The 18,008-nt window shown below is 35.9% G+C and overlaps 1 protein-coding gene across 1 annotated transcript; it reads left to right on the top strand.

Annotated features, from left to right (window-relative positions):
- Window positions 1-358: 358 nt before the first annotated feature.
- LOC124824692 (aquaporin SIP1-1-like) lies at window positions 359-5,116 on the top strand. The gene is made up of 3 exons (XM_047297169.2): window positions 359-950; window positions 1,798-2,070; window positions 4,722-5,116. The coding sequence occupies exons 1-3, from the start codon at window positions 636-638 to the stop codon at window positions 4,875-4,877; spliced, it is 744 nt and encodes a 247-aa protein (XP_047153125.2). The 5' UTR covers window positions 359-635; the 3' UTR covers window positions 4,878-5,116.
- The last annotated feature ends 12,892 nt before the right edge of the window (window positions 5,117-18,008 follow it).

Below are 18,008 nucleotides of genomic sequence, written 5' to 3' on the forward strand. Positions count from 1 at the left end.
GAGTTTCAAAGGAAGGAACTTCAATAACGGAGAGAGAGTTTTGAAGGATCTTTCAGTGAAGGGGAAGAGAAAGTTTCGAAAAGGGGGAGAGAGAGTTTCGAAAAGGGGGAAAGAGAGTTTCGCAGAGTCAGGTTTCAGAAATTGAAAAGTGCCAAGAGGTTTCTGAAGATTATTCCAAAAATGTCCTCCAAAACAAAATGAATCTTTAAACAAAATTTAATAAAAACAACCCATGACAGTGTGACACGTGTTGTTGTCAAATTGTTGTCAAAAATCTGTTGTTGAAGAAACGTTTTCCTATATGGATATATATATATATATATATATATTCTGAATCATTGACAACTCAAGTTGAATTACAACGGCTCTTGTTTTCTGTTTTATATTTTGTTGTTTTTCGGTTGATGGGACTGATAAACATAATATTTGAGCGTATCGAGACATTTTTATCGCTCACATTATCTAGATCCGCAACACAATCATAGCTTCGTTGCTCTCTTCGTTTTGTCATCAAAAGCAAGTAAAAGGAAGAGCCCAAAACAGCGACGAAAAGAAACTTTGTTGCAACACTGTTGTGCGATCCAAAAAGTGAAAAGATATCAGGGATCCAGAGGAGAAGAAAATAGCCAGAAAAGATGGTTAGTGCAATAAAAGCAGCCACTGGAGATTTGGTGTTGACTTTCTTGTGGGTCTTCTTTTCCTCCATGTTGGGGTTGGCCACCGATGTCATAACAAAAGCGCTTGAAATTCATCATGCGTCCTACAATGGTTTTCATTACGCTGACGCTGTTGTCATCACTTCGCTCATCTTTATCCTCGTTACCATCTTCACCTTCATTGCCAATGCCTTGGGCGGTGCCAGCTTCAACCCCACCGGTAATGCTTCTCTCTACGCCGCTGGTGTTGGCGATGACACCCTTTTCTCAATGGCTCTCCGGTTCCCTGCTCAGGTTCGTTAGTCACGTTCAAGATTTTAAATTAGAGTAAATCACGATAGGCATTGCCTGGAATTTTCTTAAATTATACTCTTTCTGTATGGGGTGTTTAAAACTTAAAATTGTGCTGTGTACTGTAAAAATGCTGACAATATAATAGTGTTTTTAAAGCAAAGGAATTGTTTATATTAGGTTTTGAAAAAGCTTAGAGTGCATGTGTAATTGGAGAAAAAAATGTCAATGTAATTTGCTTTTTAAATTATGGTCATTTTTGTCTGCTTTTATCATTGGAGGTTCTAAGAAGGAGCAAAACTTATATACAGTACACATAGGTACTAGTTTTAATTTGGCAAATGTTGCCATAATGGTGCATGCGTTGTGGTTTTGGAGAGCTGCAACGTTAAGGTTTGCTAGTTATGTTGAAGGTTTGAAATTGTAGTAGTTGTCACATTTCTGGAGTTAATGTGACGTTTCTAATCAATATAAAATATTGGTGAGATACTGCAGATCAGACCAGATTTTAAATTGCAGTTACAGTCCATATTGAGGTTCTATTATTGTCATCTTCTTTAGTATTGTAGGAAATTTTGGACAAATCTGGTGGATGCAGTTACAATAGGGACTGGCCTCAAAAACTTTAATGGCCCTGTTGCAGACTTTTCTTAAAAACTTGTTGCTGACAAAGTATGACTGATGCGATAAAAATTGCAGTTACAAGGTCACAATTGTGGTTGTAGACCCAAATCTTAGAACCTGTGCTATGATATGCTTCTTGTTGTGCTAAAATAAATTTATGAAAGCATTTTTAAATTGAGTTAATTTAGTAAGTGTTTATGGTGGTGGTGGTGGTGGTGTTTCACAGGTACTGGGTTCAGTGGGTGGTGTTCTGGCTGTTATGGAGTATATGCCAGAGAAATATAGGCACTTCATTGCAGGGCCTTCTTTGAAGGTTAGCTTGCATACTGGAGCTCTAGCAGAAGGGGTGCTGACATTTGTGATCACATTTCTTGTTCTCCTCATCATGATCAGGGGTCCTCGCAGTGGCACCGCAAAGACTTTGTTGCTGGCAATCTCAACTGTGGTTTTGATCACTGTTGGTGCTAGTTACACTGGACCAGCTATGAACCCTGCCTTTGTAAGTGATTACCACTAAGTACCTCAATGGATTACAAATATGTATTTAATAATGCTTCATCTCTATGTTTTCCTCTATACCTAAACTGAACACGCTAATATGCTATTATTGAAGTATACATGTAAATCCTGACCTATCCTGACACTATTCCATGGCCAAACTCCGTTAAACTCAGTTCTAGTTTAATTGTTTGATTTTCCCCTCAAATTAATTGTCTTGCTTTCTTTCAACCTTATTACATCTTCTGGTGCTTTTAGCTCCCTTCCATTGTATAATACCTTAATGTGAGTTTGCCTTCTTCCTGCCTTTTTCTTCATTTTGATCACCTCTTTCTCTATCTTACTACCAATCATCATGTTTCAGACAATTTCTCAGCTACTGTTTTACACTCCTCCTTTCATTAATCTTTACTTGTGTTACTTTGTTTGTAACAAGCCTATAGTTTAGTAAGTTTTATCACTACTCCAGATTTTATGAACAAGTCAACACGTGTAGTGAAAGATTTCTTGAAGCAAGAAATCCAGCACTCACGCAAAAACACTCTCTCACACACACACAGCAACACTGAAAACAATCTGTATATTATTCTTGAAGACAAAGAATACAGGGTATACAGACCAAACACTTCCAAGGAAACACTTCCCCTTCACACAGGATGCAATGGTCCTGTCTAAGATACTACAAAGCAAAAACATCCCTGTCCCAAGACACCCCTGCCCCCTTATAAAGCTAACCCTTCTTGACAACCAACTTCTAACCACCCAACAGTCCCAACAGACCTACTAAACCTCAGCCTATCAGCCTATAACATCTTATTTCATTTAATTTCTCTTCCTCCTGTCATACACTCTTAAAGTCCTATCATGTAGTGTATCTCAATTAATATCTATGAGTGTTTCATGTCATCTCTCTTCCTACTTACACCTAAAATCATATAATATCAACAATTACTTTATTGCCTCCGCCATTTATTATCACTGATTTTCTTGTCTTAATTATAGGTGTGGTGTGCACAAGTTTTAGTATACTCTCTCATCTAAACCTGGAAGGATTCCAGATTTCTCTTATTTCTTTAATGCCTTTTTCATTACTTTCTGATTGCACCTCAAGTTTGAATGTTCCGTAGTTATATTTTTCAGAAAAATTGGGAATTGTAGAACTTAATGTTATGGTATACTGATATATATTATGTAGTATGGTGTGTGCACTCATGCTGGAAGATTGTGTACATAGTTTATAGTTCCCTTCTCTTTTTGTTCCTGTACTTAAATATTAGTAGCATCTGATAGGGATTTTTCCACTGAGATTTTTATACACATCAGATTTTCATATCTTTGTACTGCATTTTTCATGTTAACTGTTGTTGGACATCTTAACAATTATCAGTTTTTACTGAAGTTGTCTTTGATTCTTGAACGATAGGTGATAACTTATATAAAATGTTCCTGTGTGTTTTCAAGTAGAGTTCTAGATCTTAAATAAAAGATGGAGAGTGAAACTCTTGAAAAAAGAAAACAGAATTTAATATCAACTCTACCATCCGATTAGTAGCCCTTATGTATGATAAATGAGGTGATTTGAGTTAGCTTTTATGTTATCCATTGACATTGATATAAGTTATTTAGTTGAGATGCAGTAGTCAAGTTATTAAAACATACTACACTTTACACCCTTTTGCCACTTATTACACGCTATAATACAAGGTGGAGTCAAATAATTCCCTGCAGTGAAAACACGAGATGCTTTCATGAGATTTGAACTTATTTGGAGTTACTGTGTAATGATTAGTTCATAGTTTAGTGACTTTAGTTCCATTTTTTTCATTTTGTCTGACCTTAATACACCAGTTCTTTTGTCTCTAAGGGAACTCCTCCGTTCTAGTTTGGCTCTGATGTACTTTTTCGGTCATTGGAGTTTGGTACCTATGACAATTTCTCATTCACTTTGTCCTCTTTCATTGACAAAGATCGATATGGTACTCCTGGGTTCGTAATATATGAGCCATTCCGGCACCTAAGTAATCATAAATTGATGTACTGTCAATGCTAACATATGAAGTATAAAGTGTCAACCTTCTTTTCTTTTTTTTTTCCTTCCTGGGACACTTGGATATCAGCATTCTCAATCCCCTTCATTTTCATTTGGTTGTGATTAGTTGCTCAGTAAGCATCTAATTGCTTGCAACTCCAAAACTTCCAATCGTTTGACTCACTGTAATCGATATGGTCACTGTCGAAAATGTAGCTGGAATAGTTAGGCTGCCAAAGTTTGCTTAGATTTCTTTTTGACCTTCCTGTAATAGAAGTGATCAATCCCCTATCGATGTTCAGAGACCAAGTTTCATGGTAGGCTGCTTTTTTAAGTGAATGCTTTGTTCAAACAAACATCACTGTTGTTTCACTCTCTTGAATAAGGTGTGTTTGTTGGTATCTTTATTAAATAAAACACTAGTAACTAAACACACAAACACACACACACGCATATATATGAAAGATTGAGGTGAATTTTGAAACAAAAGAAAGCAGCTAATTTTAGTAGCATGTTTTTGCTTTTGCATCCTTTAAAGTTGATTTTGTAAAACCCCGAAGCTGTGACCATTTTTTCTTTAGTAACTCGTGATGATAAAGAACTCTGATTGGTGTTATTTTCAGGCATTTGGTTGGGCATACTTTGAGAAATGGCACGACAAATGGGACCACTTCTATGTATACTGGATCTGCCCATTCGTTGGATCAATACTAGCCGCATGGCTGTTCCGTATTGTCTTTCCCCCACCACCACCAGTAGAAAAACAGAAGAAAGCCTGAAGAGCTGTACATTAAGCTCCATTTCTAGCATTGAAAACTCCCTTTCTGTTTTTTATCTTTATTTACTTTTTGGCATAGGCCCTTTTATATTCATCTTGTTTCGTAATTTCTTATTCATTCTCGTTTATTTTGAAAATGTTTGGAACTCTAGCTTTCAGCCGTTAGTAGAACATTTGTTTCATGAATAATATGAATTGTAAACATGTTTCGCATCATAATTTGTAAAAATAATCTGTCCAGCTAAAGTATGTGGTGAACAAAACTATTCATCATTGAAGTAATTCACATTGTGTTTTTTATTACTATTTATTGGGTTATACAAAACTAAAGGGTGTCTAAAATTTGGAGGTAATGGATAAAGTTTACTTAAAGTCTGCTGACTTAAATAAAAACAGAGATATCCATTGTCAGGAGAAAAACAATGTACCGTCAAAGTTTCAAATTATTGTTAGATCTAACATCATCCAATCATGAGTATAAATAACTGTTTTTACTGGTATTTGACGAGGAGTCTGACAAAGTTGAAACTCTTGAGGGTCAAGTTGTTGCTAGTGGGCAAGCTTCAAGTGTGCTATGGGAGAATATTCAAGCGAAAAGACTTTCAGATACTTAAGTCATCAAGTAAGGATCTATTATAGTGATAATAAGCATCAAATGTATGAAATTGAATTAGTACTTTTTGGATACTATATGGTATATATATAGGATTGTTAAGCCCGTGAATATCAACTCAACTGATATAAAGGATAATGATATATATGAAACTTGGGAGACTATCCTAAGTTACAAATGACTATCCTAATGGAATGACATAGCTAACCGAAATGAAAGTCGAATTAATAGAATGATAATTACGAATCAACCTATTAATACCGATTAAGGTACGATTACATGATTAAAAAAGTAAAAAATCATAACAACCATTACAAATAAAGCTTTAAGGTATGACTTTTGACAAGTGCATTAGACATGTAACACATACATTAGACATCATGATGACATAACCCCTAGTCATGGCCAACTACTTTCAAGGAGAGTTGAAGTCATAGATAAAAGATGAGTCTAGACTCTCTCTCTTGGGCCATCTTGGACCATCATGGAGCTTCTAGAGTAGGAATAATTTTTGGGTCTTGTATTTTGGGTCAAGTAGTTTATGATTTATTTGGGTTTTATATTATGGGCCTAGTAGTGTATGCTTTATTTTGGGCCTTGTATTTTTGGCCAAGTAGTGTAGGGGAGTGTTACTCCCTCCACCACCCCGTCTTCTCCCTCCACCTCTCCAACTTTTTCTAAATTCTAATTTTACCCTTTTTACTTTTACCTTTACTTATTTTACTTTTTAAAACCCTAATCCCCTTTCACTTTCACCCTTTCTCTTAGAGGCAAGCCCCCACCCCACTTTCCCTTTCTCTCTTTCTTTTCAATTTCCACATCCGTTAACACAATTCTCCATTTTCACCTTTTGTTCATTCTTTATTCTTGAAAGCTTAGTTACGTTATATATTGTATATGGTTTGATCATTTTTGTCATATTTTTTAAAAAGTAATAAAAAGAAGTTGACAGTTTGAACAACAAATTTCATGTGGTAGCTCATCAACATATGTGGATGTGAGGATTTTTCAATGTGGTGTAGGTTTAATAAACTAGTTCTGATAGGTGTGATATATGCAGTGACGTAGAGAAGGTTAAGGAGACTCGTGACACTGTTGGCGAAGAAGATGGTAGGAATTAATTATATTAAGTGTTAACGAATGTGAAAATTGAAAAGAAAGAGAGAAAGTGAAAGTGGGGGTGAGTGGTGGGGGCTTGCCTTTGAGAGAAAGAGTGAAAGTGAAAGGGGATTAGGGTTTTCAAAAATAAAAAGTAAAATAGGCAAAGGTAAAAGTAAAAAGGGTAAGATTGAAATTTAGAAAAAATTAGGGAGGTGGAGGGAGAAGATGGGGTGGAGGAGGAAGTAACACTCAGTGTAGGGTTTTTATACCACTTAGGTCAACAAAGGCCAATGCCCAATGTTGACCAAGTGGGATGTTCAAGAGCAAGGAGTAAGCTGTCCAAACCTTTGTGAGAGTGACCATGTGTCATGCTTACATTGGAGAGGATTTTCTATAGGTAGTGGCCACATGTCCTCCTCCTAATGGAGAGGATTTTTCACCTTGTTCTCCAAGCTAGCCAAGTTTGGGGTTTTAGGTCTAGCCTCTACAATTTGGAGACACTAGCTTATAAATAGAAGTGTCTCTCATTCTTGTACTCACCTTTGAATTTAAGTAATGTTATGCTGTCATTTTGTGTTATACTACTTATTTTAGGTCACCAAAGGTTAGAGCATCGTATGTGGTCTCCTCTAGCCACCTTCCTCTAGAGTTGGCTTAACCTCTCTATGAGAACCATCAAACACCACCTCATCACCATTTAAAACACTAAAGGTCGTGAGCCTTCACATCCTAACCTACCAAATTTTGCACCCTTTGTTCCATTTTTCACCATCACCATAACTTCTCTTCTAGGTTTGTCCCAACCTTGCTAAGGAGGTTGTTGTTAGATTATCTACTGACTTTAGCATCAAAATAACTTCTACAAATAACATTGGAGTAGTTTGGACGCACACGAGAGTCTTACCAGTCAAAACTTGGACTTTGGATGACACACTAGAAACCGAGCAGTTGACCTTGATGTTACACCCGAAACACCTCTAAAAATGATTCTAGAGTTTTGTTCTTTTTTTAATATGTGCCTTGAGGGGATGATCGACTGTGTGGTTGCCTTAATTTGTAAAGTCGAGGATAAAGTATATATGAAGTCCTTAACAAATAGGGAGGATTGCACCTTTGTGTATGAGTACTTTGTAAAGATTTGGATATTACCTTTCCTCTCTTTGATTTTGAGTATGAGATGTTGTGTGCTTTAAACATTGTGTTGATCCAACTTCATGCAAATAGTTTGGCCTTTTTGAAGACTTTCCAAATTCGATGTCATCATTTAAAGATAACCCTTACGACTAAAAAAAATGTATTTATATCAACTTAAGTATAGGGCTAAAGTCAGTTTGGTATCCTTCAATGTTACTTAGTGCGGTTCCATGTTTATCATTCAAAAACTTTAAGATGGTTTTTCAAACTAAAGGGTTCTTCTAAAGATTCCAAAAGATGAGTATTGTTCCATCTTGACTATACTCCTCGTTTCCCTTATAGCAAAGGCCAAGTTCAAATCTATAGGAGATAATTTGTGGAATGTCAATGAGAAGGCTAATGTGACAATTCTAAGTAGAGACTTCCACGATATCTGAGTAGTAAATAACTCCTTTGTGTTCCCTATGCCGACGACTCTAAGACACGATTTTTGGGTAAGTTTTTTTTTCCGATAGACTTTATTGTGTAGATTGTGATTGTAACTAATTGTTCTGTTTATCTTATTCTTATACAGAGTGGTTATGTAGTATGAATTCACTGAAACAAATTTAGAGTTTAATCCTATGATGTTGGTTCATTTTAGTATGTGGGACTATTAAAGGATTTTTTAAGGTGATGATAAACATTAAGTATAAGTGACAAGTGCCCAAATTAAGTGAATTTTAATACAATTTGAACATTTATCTTGTTTTCATTTAGTTTAGATGCTACTTAAATTACCCTTATTTAGTCTGTTTTATAGCTTTAAGCATCAAAAGAGAGTTAAAGTGGAAAATAGAGAAATTAGATTAAAATGATTCAATTTTGGGCCAACTATGACTAGTGTGGTAGGATTGAGGTTGAGCCACAATGAGCAAACCCCGTGAGGAAACCTCAAACACCCACATTTGGAAGGATCTATAATGTAACTTTAATAGCTTGAGCCTTAAATGTGTGACTTAAGCCCTAAGAAGGCGTGGTTTGGAAAGATCAAGAATGAAATCTTTATGGCTGAAGCGCTAAAGTTGGAGCTAAGTAGTCAAGTAGGAATGAGTTTGTGAGGCAAGAGAGAGATGCTTTCATTATAATTCTTATGTCTATATCCTGCTTAAATTGAATTGCATTATTTTAAGTAGTTGAACTCTCTCATGTGTTGGTTGTTACCATAATCGTGAAGCATAAAAGTTTTGATGATGTCCAAATCAAGATACAAGTGCTCATTTTGCAAAAAGACCTTCATGAAGACTTGTTTTATGTATTAAAACTTTTGTAATGAGTAGTTTTATGTATAGGGCTTTATATGTTGTTTTATTCCATGTAAGTTATGCTTTAAAATTCATTTTGGAGTCAAAAAGCTCTACAATAATTTATTAGCTACTTAAGATAATCGATTATCACAAAGAGATTTTTAAAGTTTACTAAAACTCATTTTCGCTTTGGAATAATTGATTACTAGAGTATGATAATCAATTTATCCATAATCGATTATGGCGTACCATAATCGATTATCACAACTAGTCGTAGGAGATATTGAGCATATTTTTTGTTGTTGTGCATTCATTAAATGCATAATCGATTACCATAAGTGGATAATCGATTATCACGCGAGAAAAAGATTACAATAGATTTTTGGAGATGTCTTTTAGTGAGGTCTTTATAAAGATGCTTTAGACTCTCATTGTAAGACACATATGTTTTCTTAAACTGAGAAAAGTGTGATCTAGGGTTTATGTAACTCTTGTGCTTTGCCTTTAAGAATTTGGTGATGACAAGAGTGAGAAATTTCACTAGGAGTGTGATTGAGTGCTATATTGTTGCTAAGTTAAGTTTGTCATCCTTTGTGAAGATTTAAAGGAAGTGTTCATCGTTTGTGAAGATTTAAAGGAAGTGTTAATCCTTCGTGAAGCATTCGAAGGAGGTGTTCATCCCTTGTGACCTTTAGAAGAAGTGAGTTTCATCTCTTATGGTAACAAGAGAGGTGTTTTTACACCCTTAAACTTATCTTTCTTTCTGATTATAATAATTTATTGGTTTTATGATAGTGGATGGTTAATCTTTGTTTGGGATTGGCAATTAGACATAAGATCCTTGTGATTTGAACCAATATAAAGTCATTTATGAAATTTTCTCCTTTCACATACTCTTTAAAATTGTTTTATTTATTCGCTAAGTAAGTGTTATTTAAGAGAAAATTATAAAAGGCACACATTTGCTAGAGGAAACCAATTCACACCCCCTTTGGCTTATTTGTTCACGCTAAACATTTCGCTGCACCGCTCTCATACTTAGTATCAGAGCTTGCTTTGATAGTAATTCAAATGGCGGGACAACATCAAACTTTTGCTAAGGGGGCCTCTATTAACAGACCTCCTTTGTTTACGGGTGAAAATTATGCTTTTTGGAAAGTTAGAATGCAAATTTTTATGGAATTTGTTGATAGTGAAATTTGGAAAACTGTCATAAATGGTCCTTTTGTTCCTACTGCACTTATTAACAATTTACAGGCACTAAAACCCCGTGACCAATGGAATGCTGATGACAAAAGAAGAACTCAACATGATATAACGACTCATAATATTATACCATCTACCTTAACTGTTGATGAGTTTTACAGGATCTCTATCTACAAGAATGCTCAAGAGATGTGAGAGATGCTAAGGGTCACTAACGAAGGAACATATTATGTAAGAAGAGCAAGAAGGAATACCTTCACTAGTGCAGAAAAGGCCATAGACGTCCGTTCTTTCGCCCTTTTGACGTCTGATCTTCCCCCGACGTCTATGCGGGTGACGTTACTCAGACGTCGGGGGCTCCAAACCGGACGTCTATATAGATGTCCGTTGTGTCAGGCCGGACGTCTATATAGACGTCCAGTGTACACCCTCGGACGTCCGTATAGACGTCCCGTGTGCCAGTACGGACGTCTATATAGACGTCCGCCCTGAAACACCGGACGTCTATGTAGACGTCCGCCCTAAAACACCGGACGTCTATATAGACATCCGTTCCCTCCCCCTGGACGTCCAGTTGCTTGAATTGTCTGTGGTAGGGGCTGGGGGTGGACGTCCGTGTGTGCATTGCCAGACGTCCGGAGACGTCGGTTGGTGCACTGCCAAACGTCCGACAGTGCACCAACCGACGTCTACTGGGCGTTTTTTGTTTAAAAAATTATTTTATTTTTGCATTAAAACCACACCTGAAAAGCAAAAAATTGTCCCAGAACAATTTTGCAATAATATAAATATACGTTTCATATGAACAAAGTTCTACTTAATGTGGAGTTGAATCCACTAACAAAACTATCAACATAAAACTTAAACTAAAACTAAGCAATGTTCAACAAGAAATAATAAAACTTAAAATAAAACTATTCCTAACTCCATCTTTGCAGAAGATATGCGGTCCACTCCTGCCTTATCTGTTTAATTGTGTCCTCTGAAATAGGCGATGTACTCTTGAAGCGCTGCAAAATTTAAGAAAGATTCATTATGGTTTCATATATGTTGAAGATGAATTTGATTTGTAATGTATTGAAGGTATACATCATTACCTCATTTTAGTCATCTGTAATGACAGCTCGAATGATGGTCTTAATCCAACACATCACATAGAAGCCACATTCCCATGAATCTAGCTGCTGGTTACACTAAAATCACAAACTAAAAAGTTAAGAATTTTGATCATTCAATAACATATAGAAAATGAATTAGAAACTATAAATGATTTACAACCTTTGGATACAAAATTTAAACCAATTGACCACGAGATTTACCAATAACTCTGTACATATTGAAAACACAAAGTATAATTAATATGACTATATTTATCATAAAAGTTAAAGTTAAACATCAAATTCAAAGTCATTTTTGGAGAAACACTTACCCTTGAAGCATAGTTCTCAAGTCATTTTTCATCTTCCTGTGCAACGAACAAAACCATATAATTTTACATTGTTTGGGAATGATGACCTATCAGCTGCCAGTGCGACCTATCAAGTTCACACCAATATGGAAGATTAAAAAATATCGATCGTTTCTTCCAAATGTTCTTTGCAGAGGTACTTTTATGATGTTTTCCAAACACAATGTCAATGTTTTTGACTTCGTTGTACACCTCTTCACCATTTCGGGATCTGCACACAACCTCATCCTCAGCACTTCCATTAAATGCCTTTTTCAATCTACGATAAGGATGATTACGAGGAAGAAATTTTCGATGTCTTGTATATACCGTCTTCTGACCATGCTTCAACTGAAGGTAACTAGTGTTTTCTTCACATATGGGACATGCAAAATGACCTTTAACACTATAACCGCTCAAGTTTCCATACGCTGGGAAATCATTTATAGTGCAAAACAACATTGCACACAAACGGAACTGTTCCTGAACATGTGAATCAAACACGTCGACCCCTTCTTCCCACAACAATTTCAAATCATCAATTAAAGGTGCTAAGTAAACATCAATGTCATTTCCAGGTTGTCTAGGACCCGATATCATCATGGACAACATCACATATTTTCTCTTCATGCACAACAAAGGAGAAAGATTGTAAATCATCAACATAACTGGCCACGAACTGTGTTTGTTACTTAAGTTTCCATAAGGATTCATACCATCAGTTGCAAGTGCAAGCCTTAAGTTTCTTGGATCTGCACCAAATTCAGGGAATTTGTCATCAATCTTTTTCCATTGTGGAGAATCAGCAGGGTGTCGAAGAAGATTATCGCATTTTCTTTCGTCAGAGTGTCATTTAAGGTTTTTTGCATCTTCTTTAACAGAGAACATACGTTTGAACCTAGGTATTATAGGCAAATACCACATCACCTTAGCAGGTGCACCATCATTACCTTCATTACCAGTGATTCTGTCAGATTTCTTTTTAAAACGGGATAAACAACATGTTGGACAATACTTTAACGAAGCAAACTCCTTTGTGTACAAAACACAATCATTAGGACAAACATGTATCTTTCGATATTCAAGACCCATTGGACATAAAAAAAATTTGGCCTCGTAATTACGAATAGGTAGAGTATTATTTTCTGGAAGCATCTCCTTCAACAACTCCAACAACTCGGTGAAACTTTTATCGGTCCATCCATTCCTTGCTTTTAAACTAAACAACTTTAAAGTTGAAGACAGACGTGTAAAGTTCGAGCATCCTAGGAACAATGGTTGCACTGAATCATTAATAAGAGAATCATACAAATTAGCCCTTCCAAAATTATCTTCACCAACATCACGTATCATGTCCTCTAAATGGTCACTCATTCATTCTTCCACATAATTCGTTCCTCGTGACGTGGTAGACTGGTCCAGTACTTCTCCATGCCAAGTCCAAACGGTATAAGTCCTCATTATGCCATACATGAATAGATGGTCACGCAAATTACCTAAGTCTTGCCGTATTTGATTAAGACAACGGACACAAGGACAAAAATATGTCCCGTTGACAGACTTAGCATTTTGTTCAACGTATTGCAAGAACTTTGAAACACCCTTATCATATTCTTCACTGATGCGACGTTCGTTCATCCAGCTTCGATCTATACTATGTTCGTAAAATCATCAGTTCAAGTTTTTTAACTCTCACAAGGTTAGGCCCTACCCATTCAAAAAAATTAATTTTCATAATTTGCTCAGACACGTGCATTGAAGTCTACATCATAAAATTGATAAGATTTCGGTAGCATTTCACATTGGTCTCCGAAATACACGAAATGAGAGTAGTCAACGATGACCACAATCAATTATGCATTCGGAGAACAACACAAATACTGAACCGAAATTTTATCAATCTTATCCATAAACTCCGATTCACATGTCATTGCAAATTATGAAAATTAATTTTCTCAAATTGTCCAATCGGACAATTCAAAATTTAACACAAACGATTAAAAGATTAATCGTTTGTGTTAAATTTCAAACGAGAACTAAGGGTCACTCAATGATTTGATACTTCTAATAACACAACTAGTACATGCATATTCAAAAGCCAATAACACATGCACACTTTAGAGTAAAAAACATGCATACACAAAACCCAATTACATGCATACAAAAATTTATCAACCAAGAAGCTAACCTGAAAAGTAGATTCGAAATGAAAGGGAGGGAAATCAAGGAGGGAACGGCCTAAAACGTAGCCCAAAAACAGTCAAAAGTATCCGTCCAAGAACACGCAAGACACTGCACAAAAACGGACCGAAAACGATTTTTAATCGGTTCAAATGAAAGACATTTCATCACAGGGCAATGTAATCGGATTAAAAGTAAATTTAAACGGTCCAAAACAGAGAAAACGAACCTCGAAAATCAATGGCGCAGCAGCAGCGTTCGCGGGGAAGACGATGAATAGTGAGCGTAACTGCTCGCGGGTTCGCGTTGGCCATTTTAATACTATTGGACGTCCGTGCCCCTCAGGACGGACGTTTAAGGGGCTGACATGGGAGTTGAAGCGTTCATTTGTTCAGCCTCGCAAACGTCCGTCCCTCTCGGACGGACGTCTATAATATTATAGACGTCCGTCCGCCCACACAACGGACGTCTACAGTTTCACTTATTTACGAGTATGCCACCGGTCAATTTTTTACATTGGGGCGAATACGGACGGACGTCTATGGGGGACGTTAAAAGCCAATTCTGCACTAGTGCTTCCAAGAATATGAGATGTTCCGAATGAAGCAATGAGAGACAATCATTGACATCCAAAAACGCTTCACTCACATTGTGAATCATCTCATTGGGTTAGGAAAGTCCCTTAATAATGATGAGTTAAATATAAAAATTCTTAAATCGACAGGACTTGGCAACCCAAGGTGACTGTGATAAGTTAGTCACAAAATCTCAACTTTATGTCTACGAATGCATTATTTGGTAAGTTAAGAGAACACAAACTTGATCTTGGAAAATTGAATGAAGATGAGGAAAAAAGTAAGAAAATGACTCTAGCTTTTAAATTCGAGGTGGAGAAATGAAAGAATGTCAAACAAGATGAGGACTCGGATAAAGATGAAGAAAACATGAGTCTTATCATAAAAAAGCTAACAAGTTCATGAAGTCTAAAGGTAAGAGAAGATTCAAAAGCGGGATGAAGGAAAATCAAGAATCTTCCCCTAATTACCATTGTTATGGTTGCAGAGAGAAAAGGACCAGTAAAAGCTGACTGCCCAAATCAAAAGAAGGGTGAATAAAGAAATACAAAGAAAAACTTCAAGAAAAAGAAAACCTACTTTGCTTCGGATGATGATAATGAATCAACATTAAGCTCAAGCGATTTTAATGAGCAAGAAAACATTTGTTTAATGGCAGACGACAATCTATCTATAAGCCAAGTAAGTTCTTCTAGCGATTCCGAAAATTTTGATTATAAGGATAATGAATTGCTTGATACTTATAAGAAATTATGGATTGATTCTAAAAAATTAGATATTGCTCATAAGAAATTGAAAAAGGATTTTAAAGAATTAAATTCAAAATTTGAAAATATTCTTAAAGAAAATAAAAATTTGGAAAATAAAATTTTATATTATGAAAAGGGTAAATATGCTAGTAATGATGAATGTATTTCCTGTATAAATAAAAAGAAACTATTAGACAAAACAACACATGTTGAATGTAGTAAAAATGCTTTAGAAAAAAAAATTGTTGAAAATAAGTATGTTCCTCAATATAAAAATAAAAATAAAAGAACCAGTAGAATTTGGGTAGAAGAAGGAACTAGTTATTGGAACCCAATTGTTATTACTTGTTTCTATTGCATGAAAATGGGTCATACCTCTAATAAATGTAAAATTAAACATTATGGTGTTTGATGAATGCATATATATGCCCTAATTTAGCCTTCAATATTGGATTCTTAATTGGTTCTTGTACTGTTAGAATATTTATCCTATTTATCATCATTATATTGTGTCTACTATATATATAGTAGTACCTAGGTCTGCAGCTAGGCTTACCCTATTTATCATGTACTTTTGTATCAGAACTTTCTTATATATAGAACAAGAGTGAGAGGGATCTTTTAAGCCCTCGAGTGTTATTTTATAGTTTCAATCTCAAGTTGGGATCAAAGCGGGTCGATCTCGCTCTTGTTTCTGTCTAGTCTCTAATCCCTAGTTGTTGTCCGCAATTGTCTGGCATTATTTGTCGTTGTCCGACATCATTTGACATTGTTTTTCCACTGTGAGGAGCTATCCACAAAAGTTTGTCACCATCAACCTCTGTTCCCTGCCATTCCCACATCGTCCACCACTATCCGTTGTCGGCCACCGTCACAATTTCGTTCGGTGACCAGATATGCTCCGCCTCTCTACGCGACAACCAACCTCACCGGTGTCGGAGCTCCGTTCTACTCCACGTGTTGCCACGCGCAAAATCTTTGTATGCCGCGAAGAAGCGTGCACGCACCGCTGTTTGCTTGCTAGAACGCCATCGTGCCACCTTCATAGCGGTCACCAACCTCTCCTCTCTTTTTTTTTGGCCCTTTTGAACCGTGTTTCGTTAACGTCCAAACGGAACCCTTTCAATAGTCACCTAGGGTTTCTAGTTTCTCCTTCAGATTCTTTATCCCTTGATTCAAAATGGCTTTTGGAGATGCTATCTCTTTTTCTGGAAGTTACTCCATCACGTCTAAAAAGTTAAATGAAAAAAATTACTTATCTTGGTCGGTTGTTGATGAATCATTATATTTTCATATTCACTTAGCTCTACGCACCAAATTTAATTAGTGAATTGTGCTTAATTATCCAATATTTTCTCAGTTTTGCTATTTGGGCTTAATTTGACCAATAATTCTTATTTTAATTAATTTGAATTATCTGAGCTCAATTATTTTCAAAGAATTTTAGGATTATATTTTGGGACTCCAAGAGGGCTGTCACGTCAACAACCATTTTCCACCATAGCGTTTTATGTTTATTTAGTTTATAATTTCGTTTTTATTTCCTTTTTTGTAGTTTTGGGCAGACTTTTGAAGATTAAGCCCAATTTTAGTAAATTAGAAGAGGCCCAAAAGAGGGGCTGACTTAGCCTTGGCCTCTAGGGTTATGTGCTCATGCAGCAGCCACCCTTAAAACTCTCATTTTTCTACTCTAAATTCGTTTTTGTGCCTGGAACGTGAAGAAGAGCTTCCTTTAGGTTTCACTTTCGTTTATCTTCTTCCTTTTTATGTATTGAATCTCGTTTTCAATTGAATTCCATTTGAAACTTGTTTCTATTTTATTATTCTTGCTCATTTTCATTTTTTCTCTTTTGCTATTCTCTGTGCTGTTGACATTTCATTTCTGTTTTATTTTCTGTTTCCATTCTAGTTTGATGATTTCGTTCAGCTATTGGGTTTCCTAATTTCGTTTTATTTCCATATTCAAATTTGGTTTTCTAAAGCGTTTTACTAGCATACAACAAAATATTCATCTTGAGAATCACTCAAAAGAAAAGAAAAGAGAGAGCTTAAGAAAAATAATACATCTATACAAAAAAAGAGAAGAAGAAGAAAGAGAAGATAAATACTCTCGAACTTCATTATCATATTGCTTACTGGTTGTAAGAAAGAGAGAAAGATAAAAGAGAGAAACACCTACAAGTGTTTAGACTGCATTATATTGTAATTACATCCTCTCTATGAGAGTAATATTCTAAACGACTTGTAAGAAATCTTTGATTGCAATTCTGAAGAGAATTAAACACTTGTTCAACTCGGTTGAGTTAAAAGGAAATCTAGACAAGGTTGCTTAGTATTAGGAGTGGTGCGAATACTCCTCCAAGTCTAGGGTAATAGGTGGTTATTCATTGAATGTGGAGACTAGGAGTGGTGAAAAATACTCATCAAAGTCTAGGGAAACAGGAGGATACTTGCTGATTGTGGAAACGAGAAGTGGTGAGAATACTCATCCAAGTTTATGGTAACAGGAGGTTACTCGCTGATTGTGGAAACCAAGAGTGGTGTGAATACTCAGTGTAATCTTGTGAAGATTATGGTGGAATCCTCTACGGAGGAGATTGGACGTAACTCAGTTGGAGTGAACTAGTATAAAAATATATTTGCAATTACTTCCTCTTTTGCCTAAACGCTTCTCTTACAAAAACTGTAGTTGAGTTCTTATTTCTAAACGCAAGAACCATCCAAGCTAAAAGATTACAATTAAACATTGGAAGTTCTTATAAACTCTACAGTGTACATTCTGAATAACACGACAAAAAATACTTCTTGAAATAATCTTTTATTAGGTATAACATCTAAGT

The sequence above is a fragment of the Vigna umbellata genome, chromosome 4 (assembly GCF_029865625.1).
Source record: "Vigna umbellata cultivar VRB3 chromosome 4, Vumbellata_1.0, whole genome shotgun sequence".
In the NCBI taxonomy this organism is placed as follows: Eukaryota; Viridiplantae; Streptophyta; class Magnoliopsida; order Fabales; family Fabaceae; genus Vigna; species Vigna umbellata.

Coding starts and splice junctions, on each gene's coding strand:
- LOC124824692 (XM_047297169.2), top strand. CDS start 636: ATGGTTAGTGCAATAAAAGCAGCCACTGGAGATTTGGTGTTGACTTTC. Junction 951..1,797: donor CTCTCCGGTTCCCTGCTCAG/GTTCGTTAGTCA, acceptor GGTGTTTCACAG/GTACTGGGTTCAGTGGGTGG. Junction 2,071..4,721: donor CAGCTATGAACCCTGCCTTT/GTAAGTGATTAC, acceptor TGTTATTTTCAG/GCATTTGGTTGGGCATACTT.